The following is a 17,522-nucleotide window of genomic DNA, read 5'->3' as shown; positions in this document are numbered from 1 at the left end:
ATTCAGACACAATCACGTAATTCAGCTGCTTCTGCGTCGGGGATCCCTTCTAAAAACCTACATGAGTAGAAGTGTTAACCTCCCTCACTTTTCCCCCTTGAGTGTATTTTTGCTTGCAGTGTTTAGATGGTGGATTCCCTCTGACCCAGAGTGGGGGAGTATTGGCATTGAGTTTGTGGAAAGTGTATAATTTTTCTTGAGGCAGATTTTAGGCTTGGAGTCATGATTTTTTTAAAAATAACCTTTTAGAAATGATAAAAGCAATGTTCACTACTGAAAATCTGGACAGAAGACTGAAGTAGCAGTTTTTAAAAAATGTTTTTTTCAGTTTTTTATTGTGGTGAAATACACACAGTTTACCATCTTAACCACTTTAAATGTACAGTTCATTGGTTTTCAAGACATTCCTCCTGGTATGCAGCCATCACCACATCCATCTCCAAAGCCTTTTTCATCTTGTGAAACGGAAACTCTATCCTCATTAAACACGAACTTCCCATTTGTCCCTCTCCCCAGCTCTAGGCAGTCACCATTCTACTTTCTGTCTCTGTGATTTTGACTTTTTTAAAAATGTGTTTTTATTGATTTTTAGGGAGAGGAAGGGAGAGGGAGGGAGAAAGAGAAACATCGATGCCCACTGTGGATTAAGCCCGGAACCCAGGCATGTGCCCTGACCGAGAATTGAACCTTTCGGTGCATGGGGCGATACCCAGCCACCCGAGCCACTCTGGCCAGGGCGTGATTTTGACTTTTAAGTAGTGACTTTGAACCTGTAGGTGACTAAACTCTGGACTTGGTCTTTGGTGTGCTCACTATATAAATTTTCTTGACCTTATGTACCTCCTTGCTCACTGCTTGCGCTTTATTGTGGGTTTAGTAACATCATTCCCATGATGCGCACCAGGAGTCTATGCTTTTGCCATAACCAAGCCTTTCAAGGCACAGGGTGCATTTTAGAGGTTTCTCATCACTCTGGTCGCTCCTTTATAGCACAGGGTCAGTACAGACACAGGTGATTTCTACTTACAAATGCTTTCCTTTGCTTTTTCTCTCAAGCAGTTTATATCCATGGGGGATAAATGTATGAATTTGAAAATACAAATCAAAATAATACTTTTTGTTTATCCTCATCATATGCCACAGATTTCACTGCATTCATGTGTCTTTTTAGCAAATACACTAACTTCCTTTAATGACAGGATGCTTTTACTTAATGAAAGGAAATTGATGGTAGAATATAATTTTTCCCTAAAAGATACATTGTTATAAATCTCAGGTATTTGCTTTATATTTGCTGACATCTTTTTTTTTTGCCTTCATTGTGGCAACTTGATTTCATTAGGTGTTGGGTTTGCCAATCCAGTGGCCCCTTGGAGTGCCTTCCTGTCACTGTTTGGGAAAGTGAAATGCAGGAACAGTCTAGGGCAGTGGTCGGCAAACTCATTAGTCAACAGAGCCCAATATCAACAGTACAACGATTGAAATTTCTTTTGAGAGCCAAATTTTTTAAACTTAAACTATATAGGTAGGTACATTGTTATTAACTTAATTAGGGTACTCCTAAGGCTTAGGAAGAGCCACACTCAAGGGGCCAAAGAGCCACATGTGGCTCACGAGCCGCAGTTTGCTGACCACGGGTCTAGGGCTTGCATGCCATGTTCACCGGCGAATAGCTTACTCTTAGCTTAGGTGGGACCATGGATTTAGAACTCGTGTTATGCAAAGAGAGATTTTTCACTGAAAAAAATGTGAAAAAGAAATCACTGAAATGTATAATAATTCTTGTCAAATGAATACCCCGTTATACAGGGTGGGGCAAAAGTAGGTTTACAGTTGTCAGGACATGAAACAGAGTTTATTATTCTTGTGTTACTGTTTTTTAATTATTATATTGTTTTCTATACTGTAAATCTACTTTTGCCCCACCCTGTATTATGGGAATATAAGCCCAACTCTTATGTTTCAGTGCGGATAACTTTTTAAAGGAAAGGCTCTACAGAGTGCGTGACAGGCACACAGACAGATAAAACGGAAAGTGATTTTGTGATGTTTAACACGTGGTCCCTGGGCTCCAGGCCCAGGACAAAGGCACTTGTTCTTTTTGTTAGTCCCTCTGCCAGTACCAGCTTATCTCTTCCAACTCTCAGGTGCCCTGACCTTTCCCCTCCATGGGGTGCTCCAGCCTCCCTTCCTTCCCAGCCCCCTGGGTCCCTTCCTCTGCTCCCAGCGGCCACTCGCCTCCACGCACACAGGCACAGAGACTTGGCTGACTGGTTTATCCTTTCTACCATTAAGCATTATGAGGCACCTGTTAAGTTCAAGTTCAAAGGTTTCTTGAGCACTGCTCTCCCCTGAGCAATTTTGCCACAGTTATTACTCTCCATCCCAGCCCCAGGGTGTCCTGTCGGAGGGCTGAGTTGTTGGCCGGGGGCTGGGAGGAGGAAGTCCTGGGAGCGTGCCCACTGCCAGTGTGAATTTGATTTTCCCTCCTGTTCTCACGTGGGAAGTACAGCATCATCTGCTGTGTTTTTCAGACACACATGCTCGGACATCAGGAGTATTCTTCACCGCTGTTCCAGGTGCCAAGGACTTCGGGCAGGGAGCCCTCCGCTCCTCCCGGGAGCGCCCCGCACAGGGGGCTGCAGGGCGCCGGGCTGGCCTATGCCACCAGCTCCACGGAGGACCTCCAGCCCGGCCACTCCTCCACGTCGCTCATCAAGGCCATCCGCGAGGAGCTCCTGCGGCTCTCCCAAAAACAGACCGCCGTGCACAACTTCCACAGCTGATGGGCCTCACCTTGCATTTTGCCAAGTATCCGCTTCCCGTGGAAGCAAGACTCAAAGGAAACCGGCTTAAGGGATGTCAGGAAGAGACCAGCGCCTCCAGGGCTGGGGGCCGCGGAAGGGAACAGGTTGCAATCTGAGAAGATGCCAGATGCCATACGTCACGTGACAGCTCGCGAGGCTTTTACCAAGTTGGCAATGTTGTGACCATTTGGGTTCAGTCGAGATTTCTGGACTTTTGGCCAAAAGCCAGCAGCACTTCACGAAAGACAGACCACAAACCTAAGCTAACGGAGTTTCTTAGTCCCCTTTTTCGAGGCAAAAGATGGAAATGTATAGAATGTATAGGGCCAAAAGGAGTCCGGCATTTCCGTGCGGAGACGTGTTGGAGGCTGGTTTGTACGGTGAACCTGCTGCTTTGTTTTCTGAGAAAAGAGATTTGAAGACATTTTATTAACAGCTTATTTCCCTCTTTTTCTCCTTAGGAACTTGTTTTACTAGTAATATTAACAACAAGGGTACTAAGACTGTTCGGGGATTTAAAAGCTACTAGTGAGAAACCAAATGATAGTCGTAGAGCCTGATGATTCCACACGAAGCCATCATCCGCATTTCCCCGTCTACTTCTGGTGCTACCGCTCCAAGCGCCCTCCCCCTTTATGTCTGTGAAATGCAACTTCGGCTTTTCCAATGGAAGGATGTGTTGAAGGCTTCATTTTGTTCTAGAAAGGAAAAAAACAAAAACAAAAAAACACTCCCAAGAGAGGGGGGAAAGCTAAATATTTATTTGGTTATTCAAAATACATATCAGAGTTTAGATTTACATTCTTCATTGTATTTGCTGGTTTTTACTTGGGCACATGGGACTCCCGAGAGCACCCCACTTCAGCACATGTCCCCTTCAAGGCCAGTCCTACGGAATGAGGCTCTCAGGAGGTCCTAACCGGTCCTGGCGCTTTGCTGATGAGTTGCTCACAAATTGTGTTTGAATGAGAAACGGTCCATAAGCAAAAATGATGTTTAAGCATTCCTGGGGCCACCAAATAGCGATTCGTGAGTACGTTCCTAGTGATCACATTCTCTGTGTGTTCAAGACCTGGAAATGAAGCTGAGTTCTCACCAGCCTCTGAATCGGGAAACGTGAAGAAGAGCTTTGGGAACAAGGGAAGGGAGAGGGCTGCTCCTAACGGCTGATTTCATGTGCGTGACCCTGCTGAGTGACTGCTGAAGGCGTCCGTGTGCTGTGGGCCCAATAGAGGGTGGGTGTCATCTCCCTTGAGGTTTACCCTGGAAGTCACCATTCCCTCCCGCGCCCCCCCCCCCCCCCCCCCAAAATTAAAGTGAGGACTGGAATAACAAGGGCTGTTTCGTTTTCTGGTACCTGAGTGAAGCTCAGAAGAAAAATAGATAGCACATGGCTACTATGAGTTCTTTTTTATTAGATTAGCTAATACTTTAAACAACAGATGAACAGGCAGAACTGGGGGCTCTAACCAAAATCCGTGTCACACCTTACGAGCCCTGAGCCAGCTAACGTAGGCTTCCGCAGTGTAATCGTTGCTCCAGAGCCACGTTCAGCACTGCGTTACGCCTGCCCTCAGCCGCACACTGCGGAGCAGCCACTCTTCATCTGTGTGCTTCTCCAAGAGCGGGGCTGGAGAGGAAGTCTCTCAAGGATGTTAAGGAGAGGGACTCCTTTCCAGGCAGCCCTCACAAGCTCCAGGAGCGTGGGAGAGAAGGCCTCCTTCTGGTTTTGATTCCTGACCCTCGGTCTTGGGTTAATACTCAGAGCGGAGGGATCTCTGTGTGTGTCACTGAGAAATACCAGGCTTCCTGAATACGTTATTAAGAATGTCAGATGTCCCAGCAGAATTGTATTACGGACACCTTACAGTGAAGTCCAGTCGTGTGGCAGCAAGTGGACCAAATGCAGGCCCCTCTTCTCCTCTTCTGCCCGGTGTGGTCGGCACTAAAAATGGTTACCTCCCTTGGACATTGAAGAAATGGGCCCCTGTTTTAAAGGGGGCTGCAATGGCGATTATGATGCCTTTCAAACTAGCATACAAGGATTCGACCTGTATTGTTCTTAGAACTGATACACTTTTAAACCGATGTTAAGACCAAAGAGGACATAGAATACCTGGGGGAGGGGGGAATGGGGAGGGCGTGTGGAGTGGTGTGGCGTGGTGTGAGCAGGCCGGTGAGATCACCAGCACCCTGGTGTTGGTTGTGAAGCACGCCCAGTTTGCCCTTGTTTTCTCTAAACAGCTGCCACAGAAGTTTTACCAAGCCCCAGACTCAGGACCGACTAGCTATCTCGGGGAGCACCACACCCAAATGGGTCTGCAGTCACTCAGACAATGTGATCTGCTTAAAAGGAAGGTCCTCATGTCCATCCTATGCGCTTTGGAGTTAATTTATTCGAAGCATTCTAAAATGAAAAGTTAATGTATGTCTCTCCTTTTCCCCTATTTTCAAAGTTCCAGCGGTAATAAAATGAACTATAAATTTGAGTCAATATTTTAGAGAATACTTCTGAGCCTCATTCTCCCCATCAGCCAAACAAGGACAGACCTCCCTTGCCCACCTCCTAGAATTTCTCATTGTGAGAATCAGATGTGATCATGTGTGCAAGTGTCCCTTGAGAAGGAAGCACAGAGCACTGTGAAATGTAAAATGTTACCTGTATGATTATGCTGGGATGGATGATCCGATGTGCTGTGACCTACCAGTGAGTGAGCTCACATGGAGGTATCCAGAGCACAACTAAAGGCCTCGTGCGACTCTCTTCCTCTCTCTTGTTTTGCTTTAATTCACTTCCTTCTCCATTAACTTTTAAACAGCATTTACTGCACATTTTTCATGCTCCTGATTTCCTGTGGAACATGAACTCTGCCTTCTGAGGTCTTAGAATCTAAGCCGGATAACACATACAGGTTTAAAAGATGGAAGATACACATAAATAACAAGGTTTAGACATCATTAATGTTTGTTGAGGGTGCACAAGTGCATTAGGAACTCAGCAGAAGAAATGAAAGTTGCGTATTTGGAAACAGGATCTTGGGGAGAAGTCAGCTTCAGCAGCTACCTGAGTGAAGACAGAGGAGCTGCCCAGGGAAGTGGTGAGGTGGCATGGGGAAGCCGAGAGTGGGCCTGGGGAACGATGGAAAAAAGTGGGTGAAGCTGTCATTGAAAATGAACTTGATCTGCTACAATACAGGGACGAAATTCCTCACCTCACTGTCTAGGGAGTTTTGTAAGAGGAGGAAGTGGTGTTGTGAGTACATGCTTGGAGTAATACAATGAGAAAGTGATCAGGCCTGGGAAGGTCTCCTGAGGAAGAGATCCATTCTGGAGGGAGGGGAGCACGCCAGTGTCTGCCGAAGGACCCAGGGTCAAGCATGGAAGTAGTGGTAAGAGTTCCACCATCTGCTCCACTGCTTGGCGCAGATCTCAATGGCCAGCCATTGGGCCACATTGATTTCCTTTGTGAAGCGTGGTGGGTTATAAATGCATACATTTGACTTCTTGACAGCCACCTACATGTTTTTCTCCAAACGTTATTTAATTTCAGAGTATTTTTTATTTTGGTGGCAGGTGGCTTTTGAGCAGCAGGTTAAGTGGGTTTTTTGCCAACCAGACTTTTCAGGGCAAGAGGCCTGTAGTGCAAAGCACAGGTGAAGGTCTGCCTGAAGGCTTTGGGCGGAACCAGGTACTTCTGTGCGTCACGAGCCTCCATTTACCTGTGGACAGGGTCAGCGCTGACTGCATTGCACAGCCTCTCAGTGCTCCAGTGACCAAACCAATCACTCGGACACTGATTGGCATTTGCAGTAACTCACCAGTTAATCATTAAATAAACTTCTTTGTCCCCTTCATACTAGACTCTTAGATGTGAATGAGTTTGTTTGTTGGAAGGAAAGCTGGTTAAGGTTCTGGGCAGGGGGATGGGGGCCTCCAGTCTTAACTAGCACACCAACTTCAGCTCTAGTTGAGTTTTAGCCATTTCATTTCTACCTCCAGAGCAAGTCTCCAAAGCCAGCCTCCACAGCCTGCTAGTCCACATTTATACCAGACAGGAGCACAAGAAAGTCCACTTCTATACCTGCCAACAGACCATTGATCACAAAACCCATTTTTATGGGATGGTAACTTGAACTTCATTTTTACATTTAATCCCACACATTAACAGATATTCTTGTAACAGGTGAGAGGGGTTTCTATGAGCAGCTGCTATAACATACCCATAAAATTTGATAGGCTGACACTTAATACGTAGTGAGCGAGGACTGTGTACATTTCAGGTGTCTTTTGATATTTTTTGGAGGTGATTTTCAGTGTTTAAATGAGGACTCCTTTGTATTAAAAAAGACTTGAAAACCGAGACCTCACGGTACGATCCTAATTCCGTGCTCATGTGTGTAATGGTACACTTGAGAGTTTAGCTTCAGAACATGCAGCAGCATTGCCATTTAGGAAAAGAACATTTAAATGCCCTTGGAAACATGAAACAAAGTTAGGAACCCGGCGAGCAAGTAAGAAGGAATGCATGTCTGAATCTGAGGAGCTCTGGTGCAGATTGGTTTCCCACAGGGTAGGTAATTATGCAGGTGGCTGGCTTTTCCTTCTCCCAGGTTTTTCTGCTCTGGGGCCACTTCGAAAAGAAAGGGTGAAGGGACAGAGGTAAAGATGTAAGCAATCTGGGTCTTGTGGTCCATGATTCTGTGGAACCATTCTCGAGAATTTGGAGCATCGTGCCCACCAGATTTCATGCCTTCATAACTGGACGCTTAAGTGTGCAAGTCAGGAATAGTACAGAGCCAAGTTCAAGACAGACCCCCTGTACTTGCCTACAGATGTGGGGAAGGAAGCGGGTGCTGGAGGGACAGAAGCTCCATCAATGAACTCGGTTGCTCTAAGCACAGAGGGCTCATTTCAGAAAAGGGGAGTAGACAGCTCTGCTTTCCTCCAGACCATCATAGGGAGCATGGAGCTATGGCCGGCCTTCCCCTTCCAGGAAAGGTCGCTTCGTAGAGCTGCCCTGGGATGCCCCCTGGTCTCCTCCTCCTTCGGCAAGGTCCATATTCTGACTCTTCCTGCACTCTCATTCCAAGATCATGAGTGTTAATGTACGAAAATACACAGAGTAAGTGGAGGCCACCCCTGGCATCAGTCCTGCAACTTGAACTTGACAATCATGGTTTGCTGGCACTTAAATTTTGGCATAGGTGTATGATTTTAGTAATCGAATCCTCCCTCTATTTGTCAGTTATGTTTCTACCCTTCAATTAGCTGCACTGTTTTTCTAATGTGCTGTAGAGTTTTTGAAATAATTTATGCAAGTGTTTGGTTTCCATGTTTACAATTTATACGGCTTTCCTAGCATTTTAAATGGAACTGTCAATAAATGCTATGAATTGGTGTCAAGTGATATTTTCTGTTTATTTCCTTTGCAACGTGATAGTTTTCTCATCTGTAACGTGTGAAGGTTGAATGAGAGGCTTTTTTTTGGTTCTCTAATTTTTGTGTCCCTGGTGGGAACCCCTAGGACTTTCATTTTCCGAGCAATTAAGTTGAAAGTCGTCAATTCAGTGTGTGGAATTTGCAGAATTGTTTTCACTCATGTTGGCTGGTGCTACCCCCTCCATCACCCACTAATCAAATCGATGCTTCCACTTAGAGCAGATTCATTTTGGAATTCAAAGCTTAGGACGCTCCAGTCTAGAAAGATAAATGAGAGGAGCAAAGTCGGTACCATCTGGAAAGGCAATAGCATAAACCTGGAGTTGTTTATGAGAGCCAAGAAAATAAGAGCCCATCGAGACGGACAGAAGCAAAGGATCTGAAACGCAGTGGAAACTCACGAAATGAAACGTGGACACCTGGATAGGACCCTGAAACAACCACCAGAAAGGTAATCAGTGGGAAATGGTGAAATCCAAATAAAGTCTATGGTGTAGTTAACAGTTTATGCAAAGGTTAATTTATTGCTTTTGTTAACTTTGTCGTGGCTGCCAGGACTTTAATATTAGGGGAAGCTATGTAAAAGGCATACAGAAACACTGCGTTATTTTTGCAGCTTTTCTCTACATCTAAAATTATTTAAAAATTGGGAAACAGATTAATCTGGAACAGATAAAGCCCATATGCCCTCCCCATACCCGACCCCCTGCAGAAGCTAATATGGACCTGCCCTGAGCATCCATAACCTAGAACCTTCCGTACTTCTCAGGGCAGCCAGCTCCCACTGATGGTGAAACCACAGTTAACAGTTTTAAGTTTTGGCAGAAAGTAAACCTTCATGAAGGAGACTTCAGGGCCAAGGATCAACCAAAAGGAGAATTTGAACCTAATAATTAGAGAAAACAGACCACTGTGAAAGAGACCTTAAAATATGTTTCAAGTGTTTGGGAGATTAAAAAAGAAAACTAGTAAACAGCAGAAGATTAGGCTATTATGGAAGTTTAAGCACATTTGACAAAAGCAAATATTAATCATTGAAGGGAAAATAAAGGAATTTTAAAAATAACATCTGCACACACGATGGTCAGATACTCCGGTATTTTAGACGTAGCTGAAGACAGGTAATCGTGACCGTCTTAATGCATCTTTATATTATGTTTTAATAAATACAGCTTTAGCTTGAAAACAAGAAACAGCAGAGTGTAGACTAACTGCTACACCTGGGTCCCCTGAGAGATCTCCCATGTCTTAAATATAAATAGGCTTAACATGGTGGAAGAACAAGATGTTACTAGAAGTAGCTGTGGCTGAGAAGAAAGGTCAGGCGGGTCCCACGCCCAGAGCCTCAATAGAGTTGACATGAATATGAGTTTAAACCATAATTGGCATAATTGGACAGCCCTCTTTCGCCTCTTCATCGTCGCACCTGCCAAGCACAGCTTAAGGTAAGTAAACAATAAACAGTAACACATAGGAAGATAAATCATTTTTGCTCCAGTGCTGGAATTAGATAATTAAATTAATGAAATGTTTTGCTTATTGATGGACCATGCACAATTTAACAGCTTTCACCCACATTTTCCTTGTTACACCCTTCTGGGAGTTAATAGGGGTGTGTGTGTTTGCTTTCTCTGGTGTTGGGGACTTGAAAAATTATGGCCCCAAGTCTAGGCTTTCCACATTTGTGTAGTTAAACTACTATTTGTCATACTTGTGCCAAAGGATAGCATTACAGAAGCCTAAAACAACTTCTCTGGAAAACTCATATTGTAAGGTTGTTTTGGAGTGTCTGGGTCATGGATGGTTGCACACGCATTAGCGTAAGTACTTAGATCTTGATTCTATTATGTGATGATATACCTCAAATAAGTGGTTTCTCTCAGCATTTTGTTTCAAATTTTAAAATCCTGAGATTGTTCTCAAGGAAATATTAGTACAAAGAATTTTTTTTTTTATGGCTTAAAGCCCTAGCCGGTTTGGCTCAGCGGATAGAGCATTGGCCTGCAGACAGAAGGGTCCCAGGTTCGATTCTGGTCAAGGGCATGTACCTTGGTTGCAGGCTCCTCCCCGGCCTGGACCCTGGTTGGGGTGTGTGAAGGAGGCAACCAATCGATGTATCTCTCTCACATCGATATTTCTCTCTATCTTTCCCTCTCTCTTCCACTCTCTCTAAAAATCAGTGGGAAAATATCCTTGGGTGAGGATTAAAAAAAAAAAAAGATTATATTTTAAAAAGAATGGCTTAAATACTAAAATGGGGTTGCCATGTTTCAGTACAAATGGATGTTAAGTCGTTCTGCACTGTGGCTGCCTTTGATGAGCAGCCAAGATTTTTTTGGCAGAGCTCAGAATTCCCCTCAGATCCTCCTAAAACGCCAAGTGAGAGGCGAGGGTAATCATTGCCTGCATTTGGAGTCCAAGAGCCAGAATGTGTGTAGGTCCCTGTTTTATAGTTCCATGATCCTGTTCTGTTTGGATGCTTGTGAGACGAATTTAAAAAAATAAAATCTAGCCAAATTTAAGTCAAAACATCATATATTACTATATGTAGCCGATGAACCCTAACCTTTTGCTCTGCCTTTCCTGGTCAAAATGAAGATTAGCAAAAAAGGACATAAAAACCACTATAATTCTATCATCAGAGATACTGCAATCAAACTTTTAGTAAGTTTTGGTCTTTTGGGAAAAAAAAGTATATTTTTTAATTTCAGGCATGTACCTCGGTTGCAGGCTCCTCTCCTTCTAAAAGTCAATAAAAATATTTTAAAAAATAATTTCAAGTGAATATGCTACTATTTCTTTAGATTTACAAGCTCAGGGATTTTTTTTAAGTAGGAAGCAGAACATTAATTCACAGTAAATTGTCTAATTTTGTGCTTGTTTAAAGATGAACTCTGCTTCATTTTCCATGCCTCGTAAGATACATTCAGATTGAGGTCAGTACATAATTCAGGTTAATAGTGTCTGTAATTTAGGGTAACATGATGACTGAGTAACACAGTGCTATTGATTCTTTTAAATTTGTATGCTTTCTGGGCCAGAATGTGGTCTTTCTTGGTGAATATTTCATGTGAGCATGAGAAGAATGTGTAATCTGCTATTGTTGGATATCGTAATCTATAAATGTCAATTAGATCAGGTTGATTGATGGTACTGTTTAATTCAGCTCTGTCCTCACGGATTTTCTGCTAGCCGGGTCTGTCAGTGACTGATGGAGGGGTGTTGAAGTCTCAAACTGCAATAGTAGATTCATCTGTTTCTCTTTGCAGGTTCTATCTTTGCCTCACATTTTTGTGGCTTTGTTGTTAAGAGTATACACATTGAGGGTTGTTAGGTCTTCTTGGAAATCTGGCCCCTGTATCATTTTGTGATGCTTTGCTTTATCTGTGATATATGTCCTTGCTCTGAAGTCTGCTCTAAAATTCATACAGCTACTTCACCTTTCTATTGATTAATGTTAGTATGGTATATTTTTTAGCATCCCTTCACCTTACGTCTTTCTTTGCCTTTATATTTCAAGTGGGTTTCTTTTAGACAATATATAGTTGGGTCTTGCTTTTTTTTGTCCACTTGATAATCTCTGTCTTTTAATTGGTGCATTTAGACCATTCACATTTAAAGTAATTACTGCTATGGTTGGATTAGTGTTTGGCATCTTTGTTACTATTTTCATTCATGGACCCTTTCTTTGTTTCTGTTTTTTGTTTGTTTGTATGTATATTTTGTCTTCCATTCTTTTTCTGCCTTCTCTGCTTTTGTGAACATTTTATATGCTTCCATTTTCTCTCTTCTCTTACGGTGCTGAGCCATCTCAGCCAAGGGTTCTGAAAGCCTGAGTGAGGGCGGTGAAGGATGAAGAAATGACAGACAGAGAGAATAAGCTGGGTCTAGGTCAGCCGTGGGCAAACTACGGCCCGCGGGCCGGATCCGGCCCGTTTGAAATGAATAAAACTAAAAAAAAAAAAGACCGTACCCTTTTATGTAATGATGTTTACTTTGAATGTATATTAGTTCACACAAACACTCCATCCATGCTTTTGTTCCGGCCCTCCGGTCCAGTTTAAGAACCCATTGTGGCCCTCGAGTCAAAAAGTTTGCCCTCCCCTGGTCTAGGTGGATCTCCTGTGCCTGGCTGAGGCCACAGAGAGAGATCCAGGGGCAAGCTGAGACTTTATTTTATAGCCAGAGGTAAACAAGGTAGTGGTCACCATAGTTACAATGTTCTTGTGAGTTTCACTTGTTTCGGCAGCACTTGCTACATCTCCCTCAGCCCATTAGCTTCCCAGATAAGATCTAGGGATGTCACAAGGTCAAGCCTAATTATGCCAAGAGGACTGTGCCCTCTAAGCTGGGACTTGTTTGTGGCTTTGCCAACAGGTCAGTCCAAGGCTTAACCCTATAGCCGCACTCTACATCTTACTATATCAATTTTACTTCAGTTTTTATTTTTTAAGCATTTGCCCTGGAGTTTGCAATAGACATGTATGACTAATCCAAATCCACTTGCAAATAACACTATACTGCTTCACAGGTAGTACAGATCCTTAAAGTTGCAAGCTCTTTATATGTTAGACTGAACCCCGGAAGATATAGTGGTTTTTAATTCACAATTAAGCACACATACACGTGTGCCACTCAGATATACACAGTCCCCCATGTGTTGTCCAAGGTTACTGTGCATCTGACTTCAACAGCCCTCAAATTCCTGCCGGACATTTTCCTATCTGTGTATTTTATTTTATTTTATTTTTCCTATGTATGTATTTCATTTCACTTCGTTGAGGGACACACATACACTTTTCTATCCTCTCTTTCTTCACTAGCATTGTCATAAATATTTTCTCATGCCATTAGAGACTCATTCTTATCATGATTTTATGTCTATATTTACAATTTACATTTTTTCTAAATTCTTGTGAATTTATTAGTTTATCTTATAGCTCCCCTGTATTTGAGTTTATTTCTTTACTAAAAATATTTTTCGTTTAGCAATTTGATTATATTTCTCTTAATATGGTTGGCACCACCAGTTTCTTTAACATTTCTACAAAGGATTGGCTGATTCCTTCACCGTTCCTGTCTGAATATGAAGTGTGTTATTAGTTCTGGAGGTGAAAGTAGGAGATTTCTCACTGTATCCTCACATGGTGGGAGGGGCTGTATTTTTTTCTGTATAATTTAACCATTACTCTAATGTTAAACATTTAGTTGTTTCTAATGGTTTGCTATGATAAATAATGGTGTCTAAAAATCTTTGTATATAAATTATCTGATTTTTCAGATTATATTTCCTTAGAATAATTTCTAGAGTTGAAGTTATTGAGGTAAATGATCTGAATAGATTTAAAGGGTCTTATTTCACATTATCAAATACTTTTCAGAAATTTGGGCCAACTTATATCTCCAGTATCCATTCTTAGAATACATTTTATTGTCATTGTACCCTCACCAGCACTGAATAATAGAAATATATATACATATATATTTTATAATTTGACAAAAAAGTTTGCATATAATTTTCATAATTATCATTTTACATCTATATAAATCCCATAGCAATATTATCTTACCTTTACCTTGCCTTTTGATACTTAGGGTTCTTTTCCCAATTATGTTACATTATCTAGAATAGCAAAGTATTGTAAACAACTATTCTTTTTACAGATTATTTCCTAGATTATTTTTCTATTAGACAAATTGTCAGCAATAGGTCATAAGATGGGGATATTTTCTGTATATATGGACTTTAAGGGGCTCTCTCATAGAGTGGTGAACATCATTTACTGGAAGTCACCAAACAAGGACAGGTCATCTCTCTGTGAGGTATGGTTGAGTGTGTGTGTGTGTGTGTGTGTGTGTGTGTGTGAGAGAGAGAGAGAGAGAGAGAGAGAGAGAGAGAAAGGAAAAAGGGCATGGAACCCATTGGCCTCGATGGTCCCTTCCAACTTGGGTTCTGTGGGTCACTATTGTCCCAGTAATGCAGTCTTTCAGATAAGGATTTAAAGCAGAGAATCCCAAGCTTGGAGAGAATCATATAATATATATATCTACACTAATAAAAGAGAAAGATGCAAATTGACTGTACCTTCAAGACACCCGCCAGCCAATCAGGAGTGAGTATGCAAATTAACCCAACAAAGATGGCAAGTTTATTTGCATATGCAGGTGCTGAGTGGCCGGGGGCAGGGCGAGACACTTGTGTCATCGCCATGGCGACGATGCAGGTGTTCCCCAATGCCCCAGCCACTCCGGGCCTCTGGGCAGTGTGGTAAGGCAGAAAGGTGGCTCTGGGCTGGAGTGAAGGCAGTCCCAGCAGCCAGGGGAAGGAAGGCCCATTCTTGCACAAATCTTTGTGCATCGGTCCTAGGGTGTGTGTGTGTGTGTGTGTGTGTGTGTGTGTGTGTATTTTTATTTTTTTAAATCTAAGCTGAGCTGTTTAGACTGACATGATTGGCCAACTCACATTATCTCCTTGTATTTCTTTGAAACCCACAGATGCACATAAAAATAATTTATGTAAATCACATTAAACGTTAAGCTAAATATCTTGGGGTAAAAAAATTAAATGTTATCCCCCTTAGACCATCATGGTGATCTGATTTGCCTTACAAACCAATTCCCCCATCCCACAGGTCTTACCGCTACCCCAGCCCAGGGATCTTCAAAGGGAATTGCCCTTGGGAAGGTGGGAGGTAAGAGGTTTGTTTGCTCCTATTGAGCTGGCCGCCTTCCACACTGTGTCCAGAGATGGGGTGGAAAGCTGCTGATCCTGAAGGCCAGTTGGAGATGCTGGGAGACTATGGGAGGTTCCATTTGTCTCGGAAAATTGAGCTCTTACAGCAGTATATAAAGTCCATGAAAATTATTTGAAAATATTAAGAATAATTTTTAAAATTATTAAAAACCTCTGCTTCCCTGGCATCTACATCCTAGTGTTTTATAGAATAACAGTAGTCTGAGGTAGCCTCAGCATAAACCTTGTAGGTAATGATGCCCGTGGTTTTCTCAGAAGCTCAGCATGGAGCATGCCCGTCACCCAGCCTCGTAACCCACTCAATTGTATGTTCTCGCTGCTAGGACAGACTTGCAGAACTGACCGGTAGCATCTACATTTTTGGCTCATTTCTAGGAAAAACACACTGCAGTCTGACTCATAGTTCCAAAAATGTCAGTGGCAGAGTTAGTCTCGTGAACAAAACAGATTCTCCACATTTCTCCAACCCTGGCATGACCCTGGCATATCTGACGGTGAAAAATCTGCACTGGAGCCAGGAACCCAGTAGCAGGGCAGTAAATTTTATTTTTTAATTCAGCTAAAATGCACACTGGCCTGGAATTTTATTTGTAGCCAACCTTTGAAGAAATGACATTGAAAGAAAAAATGGTAACTCTGATACAAATCAATAGCAATGCTGCCTTCAGATTCAAAATAAAATTGAATTCAGTAAATTGAATTCAATCTGTAACAGTGGGATGCTGTGTATATTATGCTTGGGTGGGGCATGGACATGATTGATGTCTATCTTGGAATAGGGAGATAGAAGCAATGAAAAGTCAATTTCAATTTCTGGGGCAACTGAATGAAATCTCCATACGCTGATTCAAAAAGCAGGTTATCCCACAATACTTTGTTTAATTAAGAATGTGTTTCTTCTGTGACCCAGCAGTACTCCACCTGGCAATCTTTCCCAGGAAAATATGTTCACAGACCCACAGAGAGCATAGGAGGGCTTTTGTGGCCGTGTGACCTGGATGTAGGGCTTGGAGCCAATCTAGGGATGCGCCCAGGTAATGGAGAAGTGAGCCACGTGGCTCACAGTGGAATTCTGTGCAGCAGCTAGAAGCTCAGACATATGGACATAACAGGGTAAATAGATTAAAACATTACCAATACTATTGAATAAACAAGAAGCAGGATGAGATCCAGTTTATGTAAATTCAAAACACCTGAACTTACAATAATTCTTCACTTACAAGAGCACATATAGGGACCCATATGGTTGCCTTAGGGCAGTGGTCGGCAAACTCATTAGTCAACAGAGCCCAATATCAACAGTACAACGATTGAAATTTCTTTTGAGAGCCAAATTTTTTAAACTTAAACTATATAGGTAGGTACATTGTTATTAACTTAATTAGGGTACTCCTAAGACTTAGGAAGAGCCACACTCAAGGGGCCAAAGAGCTGCATGTGGCTCGCGGACCACAGTTTGCCGACCATGGCCTTAGGGGGTGGGAGCAGGAGAATGAGAGAGAGGAATAGGGGTAAAAGTGAATAAGGAGTAAAAGGAGGGGGACCTTGCAGACCGGTGATGACAGAGTGACAAGAACCCTTTGCATAGATGTCCAGAAAAGTGGGGGAAAGTTCAGGCTGTGGTTTTTGACAAATGTATAATGACATGTGTCCACCATTATTGTGTCACACAGATGTTTTACTGCCCCCAAAATCCTGTGCTCCACCGATTCATCCCTCCCTCCCTACAACCATTGATCTTTTTACTGTCTCCATAGTTTTACCCTTTCCGGTATGACAGATGGTCAGAATCAGACAGTATGTAGTCTTTTTTTTTTTTTTTAATATATTTTATTGATTTTTTACAGAAAGGAAGGGAGAGAGACAGAGAGTTAGAAACATCGATGAGAGAGAAACACCGATCAGCTGTCTCCTGCACATCTCCTACTGGGGATGTGCCCGCAACCCAAGTACATGCCCTTGACCGGAATCGAACCTGGGACCCCTCGGTCCGCAGGCCGACGCTCTATCCACTGAGCCAAACCGATTTCGGCAGTATGTAGTCTTTTAAGAGGGGCTTCCTTTACTTAGTAATATGCATTTAAGGTTCCTCTGTGTCTTTTCATGGCTTGATAGCTTGTAAATCATTTTTCAAAAAAATATTTGGGCCCTAGCTGGTTTTGCTCAGTGGATAGTGTCGGCCTGCGGACTGAAGGGTCCTGGGTTCAGTTCTGGTCAAGAGTATGTGCCCGGGTTGCAGGCTCGATCCCCAGTAGAGGGTATGCAGGAGGCAGCCAATTAATGATTTTCTCATCATTGATGTTTCTATCTCTCTCTCCCTTTCTCTTTCTTTCTGAAATCAATAAGAATATATGTATTTTTTTAAAAAAAGAATATTTGATTCGAGCATGTCCAAAATATAATTGTTCTCTGTAGTTCATATATTGCTTATATGTATATTATTTTTTTAAATTTGATTTTAAAGAGTGGAAGGGGGAGAGAGGAGAGGAGAGGAGAGAGAGAAAGAAACATCAATGTGAGAG

At 42.6% G+C, this 17,522-nt stretch overlaps 1 protein-coding gene across 1 annotated transcript in view; it reads left to right on the top strand.

Annotated features, from left to right (window-relative positions):
* The window catches only part of KIAA1549 (KIAA1549 ortholog), a 116,597-nt gene extending 112,492 nt beyond the window's left edge, over positions 1–4,105 (top strand). Inside the window, exon 20 of the mRNA XM_070423523.1 lies at positions 2,535–4,105. Within this exon, the coding sequence (XP_070279624.1) occupies positions 2,535–2,786 (252 nt within the window). The 3' untranslated portion in view covers positions 2,787–4,105. The remainder of the gene's footprint in view (positions 1–2,534) is intronic.
* The last annotated feature ends 13,417 nt before the right edge of the window (positions 4,106–17,522 follow it).

Source organism: Myotis yumanensis, unplaced genomic scaffold (genome assembly GCF_028538775.1).
Source record: "Myotis yumanensis isolate MYYU_CA2020_CCGP unplaced genomic scaffold, mMyoYum1.0.hap1 SCAF_9, whole genome shotgun sequence".
In the NCBI taxonomy this organism is placed as follows: Eukaryota; Metazoa; Chordata; class Mammalia; order Chiroptera; family Vespertilionidae; genus Myotis; species Myotis yumanensis.
The sequence above is the reverse complement of the archived record's forward strand: the minus strand, read 5'-3'. Positions and strand labels throughout refer to the sequence as shown.